The sequence below is a fragment of the Rana temporaria genome, chromosome 5, assembly GCF_905171775.1.
Source record: "Rana temporaria chromosome 5, aRanTem1.1, whole genome shotgun sequence".
In the NCBI taxonomy this organism is placed as follows: Eukaryota; Metazoa; Chordata; class Amphibia; order Anura; family Ranidae; genus Rana; species Rana temporaria.
Genome location: NC_053493.1, coordinates 153,025,773 through 153,044,150, shown reverse-complemented (window position 1 = coordinate 153,044,150; position 18,378 = coordinate 153,025,773). Strand labels below are relative to the sequence as shown.

Here is an 18,378-nt window from a genome sequence, read left to right as displayed (position 1 = left end):
AAGGTGGTTCTACAAAGTATTGACTCAGGGGGGCTGAATACAAATGCATGCTACACTTTTCACATATTTATCTGTTAAAAATTTTAAAAACTATTTATCATTTTCCTTCCACTTCACAATTATATGCCACTTTATGTTAGTCTATCACATAAAATCCCAATAAGATACATTTACGTTTTTGGTTGTAACATGACAAAATGTTGAAACTTTCTAGGGGTATGAATACTTTTTCAAGGCACTGTATACTGGAATTTTTATTAAAAAATTCTATACTAGTAATGGCAGTGATCAGCGACTTAGAGTGGGACTGATAGTGCGGAAAGCAATCCAACACTAATTGACACTAGGGGGGAACTGAATAGTTGCACTAACATCTCCAGTGATGCTAATACTGTGGTCACTGTACTAATAACACTGGCTGGGAAGGGATTAACATCTTGGGGAATCAAGGGGTTAAATGTGTGCCTAACAAGTGTTCATGCGTGCTGCTTTTTTACTAAATATCTCATTGTTTCTTATCCCTGCTTTGTAAGATTGATCCCTCTATACAGAACCCTGTGTTGATTGTCAACACAAGGCTCTGGGCTGTTCTTGGACATATCAGCAGGTCTCAACCATGAATCATTGGCTGGGATCTGCTGACTAACTCCCAGTGTATACAATCACCGGGGGAGTAGGCTGGCGGGGGAGCGCACATGTGTGCCTTGTACCAGGAAACAGACAGCGGTGTACAAGTACATTGCGGGTCGGCAGTCTGTAAGCAATTAAATAGTGCCTACAAATAAAGGTGATATTAAATAAATGACACATAACATTGATATGGTGTAATCATTCTCATAATCTAAATTCAGATTTGTCCCATGGAAAAAGTATGTTAGGCCTTGTACACACGACCGGATTATCCGATGAAAACGGTCCGCCGGACCGTTTCCATCGGATATGTCCGCTGCCGGATTTTGATCTGATGGTTGTACACACCATCAGACCAAAATCCCCACGGAAAACATACGCAGTGACGTGTCGCGACGTGGCCGCGCCGTCACGATGACGCGGCGGCGTGCGCGACCCTGGAAGGTAAATACTTCCACGCATGCGTCGAATCACTTCGACGAATGCGAGGGGTGGCGGTCGGTCAGACAAGTCCGGTGAGTCTGTACAGATGACCGAATTTGTCCGACGGACAGGTTTCCAGCGGACAGATTTCTTAGCATGCTAAGAAATTTTTGTCCGCCGGAAAACTGTCCGATAGGCCGTACACACGACCGGATTTGTCTGCTGGAACTGGTCTCAACGGACAGATCCGGTCGTGTGTACGGGGCCTTAATCTCACCACTATTGACTACCACCATGAAATTAGAATCAGGTGATCCACCTTTGGGAGTTTGCAGGTAGAACCTGCTTTATTTGAACTTCAGATATCTGGGGTCTGGTGTTCTCTTTTCTGTTGATATGTGTGATGCAAAATTACCACTTCAACACAGGGCACTTTCACTCCCTTCCTGCCAAGGCCAATTTTCTGCTTTCAGCTTTGTCGCATTTTGAATGACAATTGCGCGGTCATGCAGCACTGTACCCATATGATTTTTTTTTTAAAACATTTTCACATTAGAGCTTTCTTTTGGTGGTATTTAACCATCACTGGGGTTTTTATTTTTGCCAAATAAAGAAAAAAAGCTAGAACATTAAAAAAAAAAAGCCCTGGGTTTTTCTTCGTTTTGCAAAAAAAAATTCTTTCTTTATAAATTTAGGCCAAAATGTATTCTACTACTTTTTTGGTGAAAATAACCCAAATCAGTGTTTATTTTTTAGTCTGTAGGAAAGTGTTATATATAAAGTATCTTAAAATTGTTCAATACTGATGCACCGATGAAAATGCCAGGACAGTACAAATATCCCCCCATTTTTTGGAAAATTACGTTTTTTTTTTTACATACTGTCACCAGTGCAGTACAGCGTCATCATATAACAGGTGTGGTGGTGATCAGGGACACTGACTGGTGACAATATGTAAAAAAATGAAATAAAATTATAATTTTTTTCAATTTATTTTAATTTTTTATGATTTTTTTAACACACTGTTTAACACTTTGTTTTTTTAAACAATATGATTGCTTATACCAGTATATTTCACTGGTATAAACAACAATTTTTACTGAATGAAGTTGATTCATTCTGTGTGTGTTGTGATTAGCTGTGATTGGCCACAGCTAATCACATGGTACAGATGGGCTGTGATTGGCCCTGTCTGTACCAATCACAGCTAGCAATGCAATTTTATGCAATGAATTGCATGAAAGAAAACCATCCATTGTTTACAATTGTGATGTGATCTGCTGTGATTGGAAACAGCGATCCCATGGTATCAGCAGCGGGCCGGTACACTGATCAGTCCACAGCCCAACCCAAGGTGCATTCTGGGAGGACATCATATGACATCTGCCCAGAAAGATGAATATCCTGCACGGCCTACTGTCAATTTTTTTTATCAATCATTCCACTATAAGGAGTACAGTACAGGTGGTGTAGATTTCAAATTATTGCCAATTTGTTCAATAAATTCATTCCAAGAATTGCAGGTTTGATTTTAAAAGTAGCCTTCTAGACTGTGCTGTGGACTGATGAACCAAAGAGATCTTTTTGTCAACAGTCACAGTAGACATTTTTGGTGCAAATAAAAACGGGCCAGATTCACATAGAGATACGACGGTGTATCTCCTGATACACCGTCGTATCTCTGACTTAGGCCAGTCGTATCTATGCGACTGATTCATAGAATCAGTTACGCATAGATATGCCTAAGATCCGACAGGTGTAACTGTGTTACACCGTCGGATCTTAACTGCAATTTAAAAATGGCCGCGGGGGGCGTTCTCGCTGATTTACACTGAGAAATATGTAAATATGTAAATCAGCGAGATACGGCAATTCACGAACGTACGCGGACCCGACGCAGTGTTGTTACGACGTTTACGTAGCGGTTTTCCCGGCGTATACTTACCCCTGCTTCTATGAGGCGCAGCCAATGTTAAGTATAGCCGTCGTTCCCGCGTCGATTTTTATTTTACGTAGTTTGCGTGCGCCGATTCTCAAACCCGATCGTCGCAAGTTACGCTCACGCCGAAACCACTGACGTCCTAGCGACGTCAGTGGGAGCAATGCATGCCGGGAAATTTTGCGGACGGCGCATGCGCATTTAAATTGATTTAAATAGTACACTCCCCCTAGCCGCGGAATTTGAATTCCGCCGGGGGATTTACGATCCGCCGCAAGTTTGGAGGTAAGTGGTTTGTGAATTACCCACTTGCCTCTCAAACTTGCGGCAGCGGATCTTAAATCACATAGATCACGCGGATCTAAAGATCTGCTGATCTATGTGAATCTAGCCCAACATCTCAGAACCTTGTACAAACATGTGAGATATGGCGGTTGCATTACTATGGTTTTGGGTTGCTTTGGTGCTTCAGGACCTGGGCAGCTTGAAGTCTTTGAGTCATCTATAAATTCTGCAACAGTTTGAAGTATGCTTCAAAGAATGTTAGGCCAACTGTCTGTCAACTTGAATTTGTACTGGGAATGATAATTATTTGAAGCACACTAGCAAATCCGCCAAGGAATGGTTCAAAAAGAACAAATACAGTGTTATGGCCTAGTCAAAGCCCTGATATAAATCAAATTAAAATGTTGTGGAATGATTTAAAACAGGCAAGCCGTGAAAGGAAGCCCTCAAACATTTTACTACTAAATAAATTGTGCAGGGAGGAGTAATCAAAAATGTTATCACGTGTTCATTATCATTTTTTAACAAGATTCCCAGCCATTTCAGGCTGTTGACTACCCACCGTGGGCAGAAGCTGGGGGCAACATACGTACTGTATTTATATTGTAACCTTTTCCCTACAGGTACATTTTAACACTACAGTACTGTTATACAGTGATTAAGAAAGGAGGGCCTTAGTCTAAGGTATTTATACCACAGTGGTGGTCCATCCATAGGGGGCGCACGGGCGCCGCCTCCCCTATCCATGCGTCCAGCCCCCTGATCTAGATATCAGTGGCGCTGGACCATTGATTCTAATGTGGCAGGGTGTTTTTTTGAAGCCCCTTTCAGAGCCAGAGGCTCTGATAGGCTTCAAAAAAGGGTCGGCTCGGAGCGCAGAGCATTGCGCTCCGAGCCCATCCAGTTGTGTGACGATAACCAAATACATTTTTGCTGTTATCACACTAAAGTTCCTCCCCGCAAATCAGGAGGCAAGTCTGTGAGACCTGTTTCCCAATAGGCCAAAGAGCCAGATGATCCTATTGGATGCCTAGCGCTTTGGCGCAAGAGGAGACACGCGGCGGGGGAAGCTGGAGGAGCGGACACCGGAGCCGCCGTGGCCGATGCCCACACTCCAGGAGAGGAGAGGACACGACAACCACGCCACACGAGTGGGTAAGAGCCAGACCGCCCACGCAGGGGGATGTTCTGTTTCATTGCCGCACCACAGGTGGAGAGTTGTTTGTTACCCGCCCCCCCCCCCCCAAAAAAAAAGAACCCTCCAGTCGTCACTGGTTTACCCTATTTTCTATGGCAAGCTCTGCTTAAAGAAACCAGGGGATGAAATAAGAGGAGCAACATTTTTAGGGTTTATATACAGTTTAATATCACCAGTTGGTTCAAAACCAACAGTAATCTGTTTTACAGCTCATCATATTGACGATTTGCCAAGACCTAAAGCCATGCACCTCTAGACTGCTTATGCAGTTTCTCTATCCCCAGCCTTACCTACTATATTTACCACCAGCTATCTATGCTACTGGCTGTAAGTGTCAATCACACAGTGTCTGATTAGGTAGCTTTGATTACTTTTGTAAGATAATTATAGAAATGTTTATATGAGCTAGCATACTGGCATATCAAAAAAAGTCCATAAAATGCAAAGCTTGCTTGTGATATTAAATATAAAACCACTTACTTGTCCTTTGCAATTATCCTCTCTGTGCCCAGCACACTAAAATATTTATCAGTTGTGCTTTTAATTATCCTCTAAGAGCATGTAGTAGTATATGCCAAAAGGCAGAAAATGGGACAACCAATTAATATGCACATAAGCATTTTAAAGGAAATTATTACATACAATTTAAATAAAGTCATTTAAAGTGACAGGTTTGATGAGTTTTCCAAATCCTTTTATTTAGTGCCAGACTATCCTTAAATTTGCAGAGCTGCAATTATGTAACATAATGGACAGTAAAAAATAATAAAGCATTCCTTGTATTCACCCATTGTTTAAACATAGGGAAGACTGAAGCAGGCCCCCCAGATGCAGAAGTGGACACGTAGAAAACTCACTGGTGGTTATTAGCCAACCTACTGTATATCAAGCTGAAGAAGAAAACTTATTGTTGACTGCTGGATCTGACCTTCCTCAATCGACTGCCAACTACTATAATCTTCCACAACTATTGAGCTTGCTTTTTCATGGGGTGCTTAAAAGAAATGTACAGTATAGTATTTTCTATATTTTATTTGTGCTCAGGAGTAAAAAAGTAAAGTTATAAAAATATTTGTTTCATGTAAATGAATATATTTGTAAAAAAATTTTTTTTTAGGCAAATTAACCACATCCTTACCGCGTCATTGTAAAATGACGGCGGCAGGAACCCCTCCTCGATCCGGGTGGACGTCATATGACGTCCTGTGTCCCCGGCAATCTAGGGCGCGCGCGCCCGCGGCGACGCTCTTGAACCGGCACGGGTGCCCGGTGGCCGCGATTGCCGCCAGGTGCCCGCGATTGTCGGTAATCACGGCAGGAGTGTGGACACACAGATCCACCTCCTGTCAGCGGTGAGGAGACCAATGTGTGTTCCCAGTACAGAGGAACACACATTGGTCTCCTCCCCTTGAGAGTCCCCTCCCCCCTACAGTTATAACACATCTTAGGGAACATATTAACCCCTTCCTCGCCCCCTAGTGGTTAACCCCTTCCCTGCCAGTCACATTTACACAGTAATCAATGCATATTTATATCATTAATCGCTGTATAAATGTGAATGGTCCCAAAAACGTGTCAAAAGTGTCCGATGTGTTCGCCGCAATGTCACGGTGACAGTAAAAAAACGCAAATCGCCGCCAATACTAGTAAAACAATTAATAAAATAAAAATGCCATAAATCTATCACCTATTTTGTAGACGCTATAACTTTTGCGCAAACCAATCAATATATGATTATTGTGATTTTTTTTTTTACCAAAAATATGTAGAAGAATACGTATCGGCCTAAACTGAGGAAAATTTTTTTTTTTTTTTAAATTGTGATATTTATTAAATAAAAAAGTAAAAAACATTGTGTTTTTTTTAAAATTGTCGCTCTTCTTTTGTTTATAGCGCAAAAAATAAAAACCGCAGAGATGATCAAATACCTCCAAAATAAAGCTCTATTTGTGGGAACAAAATGATAAAAAAATTGTTTGGGTACAGTGTAGCACGACCGCGCAATTGTCATTCAAAGTGCGACAGTGCTGAAAGCTGAAAATTGGCTTGGGCAGGAAGGTGCGTAAGTGGTTAAAGGGGAACTTTATGGAAATAAAATTGGCAGGATGGAGGATTTTTAATGCATGGTCTGTCCGCCCTTGTACAGTGAGCTGCACACATGTAACTTACTGTACAAATTTGGCAATGCTGAATCTGACTGAACTCCCGCACCTGGGCAGGAGTGACATCATCCCCGCCCGGGCCAATGACAGCGGCCGGCGATTGAGGCCCGGTAAGCCGGTCGCCCGAAGATGTCAGCGGCCAGACGGGGAGCTTGAGGACGCCGCATCGCTGAAGCTGAGGTGAGTATCATTTTGCTTTAATGTAGAATACCAGGTCTCCAGGGGTTACTAGGCTAAACTTATTATTATTATTTGAAGCTCAAATTACACACATACAGTATCTCACAAAAGTGAGTACACCCCTCACATTTTTGTAAATATTTTATTCTGTCTTTTAATATGACAACACTGAAGAAATCACACTTTGCTACAATGTAAAGTAGTGAGTGTACAGCTTGTATAACAGTGTAAAGTTGCTGTCCCCTCAAAATAACTCAACACACAGCCATTAATGTCTAAACCACTGGCAACAAAAGTGAGTACACCCCTAAGTTAAAATGTTCAAATTGGGCCTAAAGTGTCAATATTTTGTGTGGTCACCATTATTTTCCAGCACTGCTTTAACCCTCTTGGGCATGGAGTTCACCAGAGCTTTACAGGCTGCCACTGGGGTCCTCTTCCACTCCTCCATGACGACATCACAGAGCTGGTGGATGTTAGAGACCTTGCGCTCCTCCACCTTCTGTTTGAGGATGCCTCACAGATGCTCAATAGAGTTTATGTCTGGAGACATGCTTGGCCAATCCATCACCTTTATCCTCAGCTTCTTTAGCAAGGCAGTGATCGTTTTGGAGTCGTGTTTGGGGTCGTTATCATGTTGGAATACTGCCCTGTGGCCCAGTCTCCAAAGGGAGGGGATCATGCTCTGCTTCAGTATGTCACAGTACATGTTGGCATTCATGGTTCCCTCAATAAAATGTAGCTCCCCAGTGCCGGCAGCACTCATGCAGCCCCAGACCTTGACATTCCCACCACCACGCTACGGGGGCTTCGATCTCAGGTAAGTAATTCATAATGAGCTAGTATGCTATGCATAGGAGCAGGTTTTCTGTAGCTGACTGAAGTAAGCTGCAGGGTGGACAGGACACAGGATAGCACTGGACTTCTGACAGGATCAAGAAAAAAGTTTTACACTTCCAACGGTATATTTAATAAACTAATAGGGTTTAATATATTTCTCTATACTCAGCTTTTAAATATAACTAAAGGCAAAACTTTTTTTTTTTTTCGTTTTGGAGTAGAGAGGGATTAGAACACCTGTCAGGTTTTTATTTCTACCCCCACTTCCATTCACCCCTTGTGTCCTGTTTCCATTTGCCCTGCTTACGGTTGTCACCAGAAGTGAAAAGAAAATCTCAAGTTTTGTCACCAGAACATGATTGGAAAGGAAATCTTTCAATGAGGACACTCCTTCTGACCGAATGCTTCTATGCCCCGTACACATGATCGGAATTTGCGCTGGGATAAACTCCAACTGATCTTTCCGATGGAATTCCATTCAGGCTGTCTTGCATACACACTGTCACACCAAATTCCGACTGTCAAGAACAAGGTGACGTAAAACACTACGACGAGCCTAGAAAAATTAAGTTCAATGCATCCGAGCATGCGTCGACTTGATTCTGAGCATGCGTGTTTTTTTCTCCGTCGGAGTTCCACACAGACGATCGTAATTTGCAATCGTAAAAAAAGAGAACATGTTCTCTTTCTAAGTCCGTCGGAATTTCCGATGAAAAAAATCTGATGGGGCACACATGCGGTCGGAATATCTGATGAAAAAATTCCGTCTGACTTTTTTCATCGGAAATTCCGATTGTGTGTACAAGGCATTACTTTAGCTTTGCTGAAATGCCCACTCATCTCTGGATTTATAGTACCGTATATCCATATATTTATCTGTAGAAATGTCTATGGATGGCTATATAGAAGTGTTGAAAATAAATTAAAAGAAAAATCCAGTTTTGTTACAAAAAAATCAGCTTAGTGAGCTATTCTGTAAAGTTCATCCCTTTCACACTGATACGTTGTCCTGCATTTTTTCCTTGCCAGAAAAACGCAACAAAAATGTTTCCCTTTAAATCCTATGGAACTTTTCACACCACTGCGTTACAGCTGCAGTGCATTTTGAAAAGTCCTGCATGCTTTGGTGTGGTTTTGAAAACTGAAACAAAAATGCAGCTTCCCATCGAAATGAATGGAAATCGCGGCAAAATCACATTTTTGGACAACCCATGCAACCCAAAAACACACCAGAAATGCACAGCAAATGCACCTGAAACACAGAAGAATCACGGGAAAAACGCATATGCATTTTTACTGCAATTTTGCTACAGAGCAGTGTTTAAGTACCCTAAAGGAATGCAGATACTTAAGCCCTGTACACACGATCGGTTTGTCCGATGAAAACAGACCAATTGACCGTTTTCATCGGACAAACCGACCGTGTGTGGGCCCCATCGGTTTGTTTTCCATCGGTGAAAAAAAATAAAACATGTTTTAAAATCTTCCTATGGATAAAAAAAACGATAGAAAAAAACGATCGTCTGTGTGGAACTCCATCGGTTAAAAATCCACGCATGCTCAGAATCAAGTCGACGCATGCTCCGAAGCATTGAACTTCATTTTTTTCAGCACGTCGTAGTGTTCTACGTCACCGCGTTTTGGCGTGGTCAGATTTTTGACTGATGGTGTGTAGGCAAGACTGATGAAAGTCAGCTTCATCGGATATCCAACGAAAAAATCCATCGGATTAGATTCCATCAGATATCCGATCGTGTGTACAGGGCTTAATGCTTTTTTTACTACAAAACTAAGGTTGCACTAGGCGTTGATAACAGAGGATGTACCTCTCATTCAAACATCAAGTTGGCAAATGGCATAATAAAACAAGAGGCAGTTTCTTCAAAATAGAAATAAATATAAGTCTGCAATATGTTTACCAAAATCCTTTACAATGTTCATAGTTCACCCGGAGAAAACGAAATTATTACACTCTCACAAAAATACTGTTGAGCTGCCATCTAGTGGTAACAGTTTGATCATGCTGATTAAGCTAAGGTAATCTTTGGTTTTGTAGCTGTTGAAGATGCTTAGATACTGCTAGAGAAGCAATGCACTTCATTTATTTAACTTAGGCTCCATGCACACGAGACGCTGCTAAACTCGAGTTCAGAGGCATTTGGGCATTTTTTTCAACTGCCCCTGAACACATTTAATGTTATCCTATGTGTCCATGCACACAATCAAGTTTTTTGGCGTTTTAAAGCAGTTGGGTTTATGTCTGTTTTTTCAGACGCAAAATTTTGGGTTCAGAAGCGTTTTATTTTTGCGTTTTAAACTTTGGGAGGGTCTACAATGTCTTTGACATAAGCCCTGACAGCCGCAAGCGCGGAAAAACGCAGCTAATCGCGGTAAAACGCAGCTAATCGCTGTAAAACACTGCACAATTCGCGGCAAAAACTGGCGTTTTAAACGCCAGTTTTTGCCTTTGAAAACGTGAGTTTAGAGGTGTTTGTAATTGCTTCTCGTGTGCATGGGGCCTAAGTGTCAGTGGGCAGCTAAGGAGCAAATGTAAATAGAGAATATAGATAATCTGCTTTTCCCAGCTGTAGATTAGGCTTGTGAATTTGTGACTTTAAAGTGAAATTATACTTTTACCATAAAGGCAAAGTGAAAGATTCCCTTTAAAGAAGGCGCCTTTACTTCTGCTGCCAGATCCCTCAGAAGTCATGTTTAAATGTTACATTTCTGAGAAACTTACAAAGGGGTATATATGTCCAGGCTTGCTGAATGGCCTTTTAGGCTCCAGGCACTCTGCTGCAAGAGTTGGTAAACCGATCGGTTTTTTTTCTATCGTTTTTTTAACCATCAGATAATTTTAAAACAAGTTCCTAGTTTTTTCACCGATGGATAAAAAAACGATGGGGCCGACACACGATCGGCTCGTCTGATGAAAACGGTCCATCAGACCGTTTTTATCAGACGAACCGATCGTGTGTATGCAGCATTAGGGTCCTATTAAATTTTTATACAAAAGGGATTCTCTCAACAGTGGTTTGTCTTACAACTTTACACTCTGTCAGGTTCCTTGCAGTTCAAGTGTCTGATCAATAACTATCATGGGGTAACAAGTTTCTGATACGTAGCAGTTATTTGTTGAGTATGTGTGCCTGGATCTGAACAAATTCATAACACATGCATAAACTGGAAATGGTAATGTAGCAGCATGTTATTATTGGGGGGATTAATGACACTGAAGTTGACATCTTTCCATCTTGGGATGTAATACGCACAACCAAGGAAGAGCCTTCAGTAATCTCTACGTTAAACACTATTCCTGGAAAAAAAATCAGTTGCGAAAAAGCTCTTGAAGTCAAGGAAACCCCCATCCCACATGACAAAAATCATCTATGAATCCCATCAAGCCCTTTACTTGTCTCAGCCCTGCCTGCCAACCTCCACAAGCAAGGACTGATGCTCCACCAGCAGCTTTTCCATGGGTCCAGTCTGCTCCATCCAGTAGTGCCCCCAGGTAATTCTTAGAGGGTCGATCACTGGTTGACATTGCTTGCCCCTTTGTCGGTGGCTGAGCGGCAGCAAGGATCAGAGGGGCATAGTGTAATGCAGACTCACCTGACAGACCCATGCTGCTCCCCTGCAGTACCTTTCTTTGGAGCCAGCTGTGCAGTAAAAATCCTATGTGTGTTCTGCAGTGGGTGGGATTGTGGGAAGGGTGGGATTGCCATCAGCGGGGGTTGGTTTTGCAGGTGCGGTGCTTCAGGAGCACTGCCAGCACTTCTGCAGCAGACCAGCAATCAGTTATAATTTTGATAGCTTAGTCCCAACAATTTCAGGTGCCCTTCCTGAGGTGGCACCTATATGTATATTGCTAGCATGTCTTTGGCCCTGAGTGTTCAGGAAGTACCAGGTAGAACTCTGGGCTCTGGTGGCCTTTTGGGTTGGCAGGGTATTGGGGGAAAGGAAAGTTCAGACTGCCTACAGTGCCCCCTGTAAAGTGAATCTGTTACTTTACTTATTATCAAGGGAAGGTTAATTTAAGGTTAACAGTAATTACATAATATAATGAGACTTACTTCTCTTTTCCAAACAGGATTGACAGTGTTGCATATAATTTTTGACCTTTTCTCTTGGCCATGATGTGGGAGTGCTGGAAAAATGCTGTGTTTACCAGGCTGAATGGAAATTTTTAGATATGGGTCTGGATTGAAGAACATCCCTTTCTTTAACCCCAAAGCTTGGAAATCTAAAACAAAACAAAAATTAAAATGAGTACAAAATCATCAAACTAGGACTTACAAAACAGTCTTCAAACATGTTGCCAAGTACCATCAAACATACTGAGGACAGTTATCAAACCTTATCAAACCTTTACATGATGCATTACTCAGTAAGACAGTAAGCAATTGAGCTGCAAGTTCGAAAATTACTTGCTAAGCTATTGGTACACTTGCCAGGCTTCACAAATGTGTTGCACAATTGCAGCAAGTCCACATTGCATGACTCCAGATCAACTTTCTTTGCAAACATTCTGCAAGTTCTGGTTCAGTTATGTCGTGCAGTAGTCCTCCCACCACAGGGGTCACTGTGAGTTGCAGAGCCCTTTCTGTAGACTCACCGCTGCAACTTTGCCCTGGCTAGAGACTTGCCATGCAAATTTGCTACAAATTGCAAAAGTGTCAACTAGAACTTGTGCTTCAAGTGCTCCACAAGTGCACAACTTGCCAGTGAAAATGTGCAGCAAGTTAACAGACTTACAATTCAACACTGCCAATTTGTGGTAAGTTATCCTTTCTATCTGGGAATGCACAATTGTATATTTGCCTGCTTGAGCTTTCAAATATTCTTGTACATGCTTTTAGTTGTTGTTTTTTTTTTTACCAAATCATGGTTGAAATTATTGTACTTTGCATACCAAAACATGCCGCTACCTGGACATCTGCAATACTGTTAATACTACCTGAAATAAAATACAATTGGCCCTATTTACGGTAATTTGTTTTTAGTCAGATAGGTTCACTTTGAAAACAAATTATAAACACACCTTTTTGCAGGTAAAAAAATGTGCATTTCTTACGATTTTTCTCAGGAGTCTGAAAAGGTATTTGATTAATGATATTTTCTACTTTCTGTCATAAAACATGCAATAAAATCGAATTTCTTCATAAATTGAGTCTAAAATGTATTCCGCTACTTGTATTTGATAAAAAAGTGCATATTAATTTATTTGAGTGAAAAGTATAGCATCTACAAACTACGGTATATAGATTTGAAAATTGATCAATTCTGATGTAATGGCCTCTCATTTCTTGAGGACCTTAAAATGTTAGGATAGTACAAATACCCCCCAAATGTCAAATTTTTGGGGGAAAATTAAGAATGAAGTCAAATAAATTTTTCTTTACATACTGTCACCTGTGCAGTACATCATCACCATATGACTAGTGTGACAGTGATCAGGGATAATAACTGGTGACACTATGGTAAAAAAACAAAAGAAAAGAACAAACAAAAGAAAAGAACATTGTTTTTATTTTTTAACATCTTCTTTCGTTTTTTTTACATGTAACGGTCTCCCCGACTTCCAAGGGCCTGATGGTGACCCCCAGAGCCAGGGAGAAGTGACATTCCTCCTCAGGGTGCAGGTTACTAGGCATAGTGGGTGTAGTGCAGGGTGGAAAGATTTGGCCAGTCACTTTTTGTAAAAATTAACAAAGAGAGTTTTATTTCTCTTAACAGGAACAGTGGGGAGAGAGGGTTTAGGGCACATGGGTTGTAAACCCTCATGTTTTTTCACCTTAATGCATACTATGACTTGAAAGGGCACACTGATCTCCATATCCGTGTACTACTGGAAATACGGTATATACAGTGGCGGCTGGTGCTCCATTTTTTTGGGGAGGCGCAAACAATACCACAACCAACCCCCCCCCCCCCCCCCGATCACTCGCCCGCAATAGGGCCTACAGACAGACAGGTAGATAGATAGATAGATAGACATGTAGATAAATAGATAGATAGATAGATAGATAGAGGAGACAGACATGTAGATAAATAGATAGACAGACAGATAGATAGATAGATAGATAGATAGATAGATAGATAGATAGATAGATAGATAGATAGATAGATAAACTAGAGAGACATACATGTAGATAGATAGATAGATAGATAGATAGATAGATAGATAGATAGATAGATAGATAGATAGATAGATAGATAGATAGATAGATAGATAGATAGATAGATAGATAACTAGAGAGACATACATGTAGATAGATAGATAGATAGATAGACATGTAGATAGATAGATAGATAGATAGATAGATAGATAGATAGATAGATAGATAGATAGATAGAAAGATAGATAGATAGATAGATAGATAGATAGATAGATAGATAGATAGATAGATAGATAGATAGATAGATAGATAGCTAACTAGAGAGACATACATGTAGATAGATAGATAGATAGATAGATAGATAGATAGATAGATAGATAGATAGATAGAGAGAGAGAGAGAGAGAGAGAGAGATAGATAGATAGATAGATAGATAGATAGATAGATATGAAGAGAGATAGATAGATAGATAGATAGATAGATAGACATGTAGATAGATAGATAGATAGATAGATAGATAGAGAGAGAGAGAGAGAGAGAGAGAGAGAGAGATAGATAGATAGATAGATAGAGAGAGAGAGAGAGAGAGATAGAGATAGATAGATAGATAGATAGATAGATAGATAACTAGAGAGACATACATGTAGATAGATAGATAGATAGATAGATAGATAGATAGATAGATAGATAGATAGATAGATAGATAGATAGATAGATAGATAGATAGATAGATAGATAACTAGAGAGACATACATGTAGATAGATAGATAGATAGATAGATAGATAGATAGATAGATAGATAGATAGATAGATAGATAGATAGATAGATAGATAGAGAAAGAGAGAGAGAGAGAGAGAGAGATAGATAGATAGATAGATAGATAGATAGATAGATAGATAGATAGATAGATAGATAGAGATAGATAGATAGATAGATAGATAGATAGATAGATATGAAGATAGATAGATAGATAGATAGATATGAAGATAGATAGATGAGAGAGAGGGAGATGTATCACTGTCCTTCACCAGGGATTTAGTAATGAATAAGAGAAGTATTAGATCAGTCCCCCATGGCCCCCCCTTCTCTCCCCTCTCTTGCCTGACACATGTCTCTCTGACACAGCAGCACACTGTCGGGTGAATCTCTGATTTTAGGGCAGAGTTGATTCCCAGATCTCCCTCCACCACCCCGCATACCAACCCCCACACTCCACTGCACATGATATATAAAATATAATGATGGGGAAGGCTTCAGTTCCTTCCTACCTCGTTGCAGCAGATCCTCTCAGGCGGAGCAGTATTGAGCTGCAGATCTGACTGAGGTGACGTCACTTCCCGACTGTCCTTTGACTGTGTGAAAGAAAGCACCGCCCACTGGGCGGTGACATAGTTATCACACTGTGTGCACTCGCCCGGCTATAATACAAGCCATCACGCCGGGAACAGTGGCGCGTCGGTTTGCGCCACAAAGGCATATTTTAGCTGCCGTCTGCTACTGCAATCTTGTGATTGCACAGACGTAGCGCTACAAAATACCGCACTGTGCCCGGCGCCCATACACAGTGCAATAAGGACTTTTTTTTTAAAAAAAAATCGTTTCTTAAAGGGACATGTTTAAAAAAAAAAATAAAAAAAATTTCGATTTTTTTTTTTTTTTTATATATTTTTTTTTTTACTGCCTGGGGAGGGGGGGGGGCGGCGCCCGGGCGCCCCCTATGGACGGGCCGCCACTGGGTATATACTATGTAAAAATCTAAGAATAAACCCTCAATGTTAAAGCGGAGTTTCACCCAAAAGTGGAACTTCCGCTTAATCCACTCCTCGCCCCCTTACATGCCACATTTGGCATGTGATTTTTTTGGGGGGAGTGGGGGCTTCAGGAGGAGTGGGACTTCCTGTCCCACTTCCTCCTTCCGCCGAGGGGCTGCTAAGGCGAATAGCCTAATCGCCTTTCTGCAGCCCCTCCCTGTAGGCGATCGCCTGGGACACGTGACAGGTCCCAGGCAATCGCCTGTCCAATTGGATGGTGCGGCGCTGCTCGCGCATGCGCCGTGATGCTCGCGCATGCACAGTGGGTGCCAGGCCGTGAAGTCGAAAGCTGTCAGGGCTGGGTGCCCACACTTGGAATGAAGATGCCAGAGAGGGGGGGAGAGGAGCGGAGCCCCGGCCGGCGCGTCGCTGGAACGTGGAGCAGGTGAGTGTATGTTTATTAAAAGCCAGCAGCTACACTTTTTGTAGCTGCTGATTTTAATAAACATAAAAAATGACTGGAACACCCCTTTAAATGATTTTTAGGCAGTGTTCTTTTTCTGGTCAATGGTTGTGTTATTGGCATTAATACCAAAGTAAACAAAGAAGAATCTTACATACTGTATGTTTTCATGCATTACCATGAAAACAGCCAAAAACAGGCCTGAGCTATTTTCAAAAATTGTTCTGTCTATCAGCACTGCCTTTGATTACACATATGTTTTAGAGCATTCCAGCCAGTGTGTTAAAATGTAAATGTTTAAATGCAGCCTTCCTCTCGATCAACTGTGTGTTTAAGAGTCTGTGGTTGCGGATTTTCACTTTAATTAAAACATTTTCTATTGGTTGAACTTGATGGCCATGTGTCTTTTTTCAACCTGACTCCCTTTTCCTTTACAAAAACCAGATCTGGTTTTAGTTACATATGCATTATAAATGGCAAAGCAATACACATTATCACAGTGTGGCAAAACTGAAGAAATATTTTTATCTTCATAAGAGAACTCAGTGGCTTGAACCATCATAACTTTCAACCTAGCCAGTTCTCACAATGAATAAAACATTACACTAAAACATTTACCTGAAAGAGTAAAACTGATGAGCCTACGACTTCCTTGCCCCTGAGTTGTATCTTCATTGTTGATACTTTTGAAGATCTGGAAGGAAAAGACGGTGTGAGATACTGGTCAATACAATATTAGTTTCCATTAATGCAAAACCCATATTCTCAGTCAGAAGGAATCAATAATACAATCATTTGATTGCTTTTCCATTAATTGACTCAAGGCTTCCATAGAAATAACTATGTAGGGCAATGTCACATGATGATTTGACTGACAATGCTTTTATTAAAGGAGTTCTCTGACCTAAAACTTTTAACCCCCGCTGTGCCCGGGCTGTAAAACTATACAAAATAAACTGTCACTTACCTGCCTACGATCCCCCGTTGTTCCGATATCGCCGTCCCGTTCTCCGGTCCCGGGCCCCTTCCGCTTCCTGTGTGTCGGTGACTCATAGTGCGCTCAGCCTATCAGCGGCCGCAGCAATGTCCCGTCGCGGCCGCTGATAGGCTGAGCGCACTATGAGTCACCGACACACAGGAAGCGGAAGAGACCGGGACCGGAGAACGGGACGGCGATATAGGAACAACGGGGGATCGTAGGCAGGTAAGTGACAGTTTATTTTGTATAGTTTTACAGCCCGGGCACAGCGGGGGTTAAAAGTTTTAGGTCAGAGAACTCCTTTAATAGAAACGTGTATATCTGTGCTGTGCAGATTCACAGGAAGGGATATTGTACCCCACTGTCTTACAAGTGCAAAAGAAAATGCTGTTGATCATTCTGCCATAGTCTTGCCTGATGAGAGAGAACAATCTCTATTTAAAGTAAAGAGAGTAACCGCTCCAGGTGGGTGTGTTGGGAGAATCAGCAGCAGTTCAGGAAATCAAGGGTGCTGGCAATGCACGAAGCAATTGATATGAGGAAAGACGGGATGGACAGCCGCACTCCAAAAAAAACCATAAGGTTGTCTTTATTGTAAAAAATGGATAAAAGAGGCACTACAAAACAAGCAGAACACAGGGAAAACAGCCTACGCGTTTCACACTCCAATTAGTGCTTAGTCATGACTAAGCACTAATTGGAGTGTGAAACGCGTAGGCTGTTTTCCCTGTGTTCTGCTTGTTTTGTAGTGCATCTTTTATCCATTTTTTACAATAAAGACAACCTTATGTTTTTTTTTTTTGGAGGGAGGCTGTCCATCCCGTCTTTCCTCATATCAATCTCTGTTTAAAGAACACAGGATATCCCCGAATCTCCCACTAGGGAAGAAATGGTAATATGTGAGTGCCACGCACAATAATAAAAAAAAAACTATATGCATAAAAACAACAATATTGATTAACCACTTAAGACCCGGAGAATTATGCAGGTAAAGGATCTGTCCCCTTTTTGCGATTCGAGGTGAAGGCATAGATTAGCCGGTACTGACTCCACGGCACCACTTACGCATCTGTCGCTTCCGCCCATGGGGCTCTTGACCTGGCCACAAACCTCAATACCTTCCGATTGAGTCGAGACGCCAGGAGATCTACGTCTGGCATCCCCATCTTGGGCAAAGAAGCTGAAACACCTCCAGGTGCAGAGACCATTCTACTTGGTCCAGCATCTGGCGACACATTTAGTCCGCCTGCCAGTTTTCCACAGCCGGAATGTATATGGCCGACAGTGCCGGTATGCTCCTTTCTGCCCACCTTAGGATGTGAGCGACTTCTGACGCTGCAGCCGAGCTACTTGTTCCTCCTTGATGGTTGACATATGCCACCGCCGTGGCGTTGTCCGACTGGATCCA

The 18,378-nt window shown here is 41.7% G+C and overlaps 1 protein-coding gene across 4 annotated transcripts in view; it reads right to left on the bottom strand.

Annotated features, from left to right (window-relative positions):
- Nucleotides 1-18,378, bottom strand: part of HECW1 (HECT, C2 and WW domain containing E3 ubiquitin protein ligase 1) — a 418,742-nt gene that overhangs the window by 117,988 nt on the left and 282,376 nt on the right. For all 4 annotated transcript variants that reach the window (XM_040353252.1, XM_040353251.1, XM_040353253.1 and 1 more), the window contains 2 exons: nt 16,610-16,685; nt 11,731-11,900 (listed from right to left, as the gene is read on the bottom strand). In XM_040353252.1, the coding sequence (XP_040209186.1) occupies nt 11,731-11,900; nt 16,610-16,685 (246 nt within the window). The remainder of the gene's footprint in view (nt 1-11,730; nt 11,901-16,609; nt 16,686-18,378) is intronic.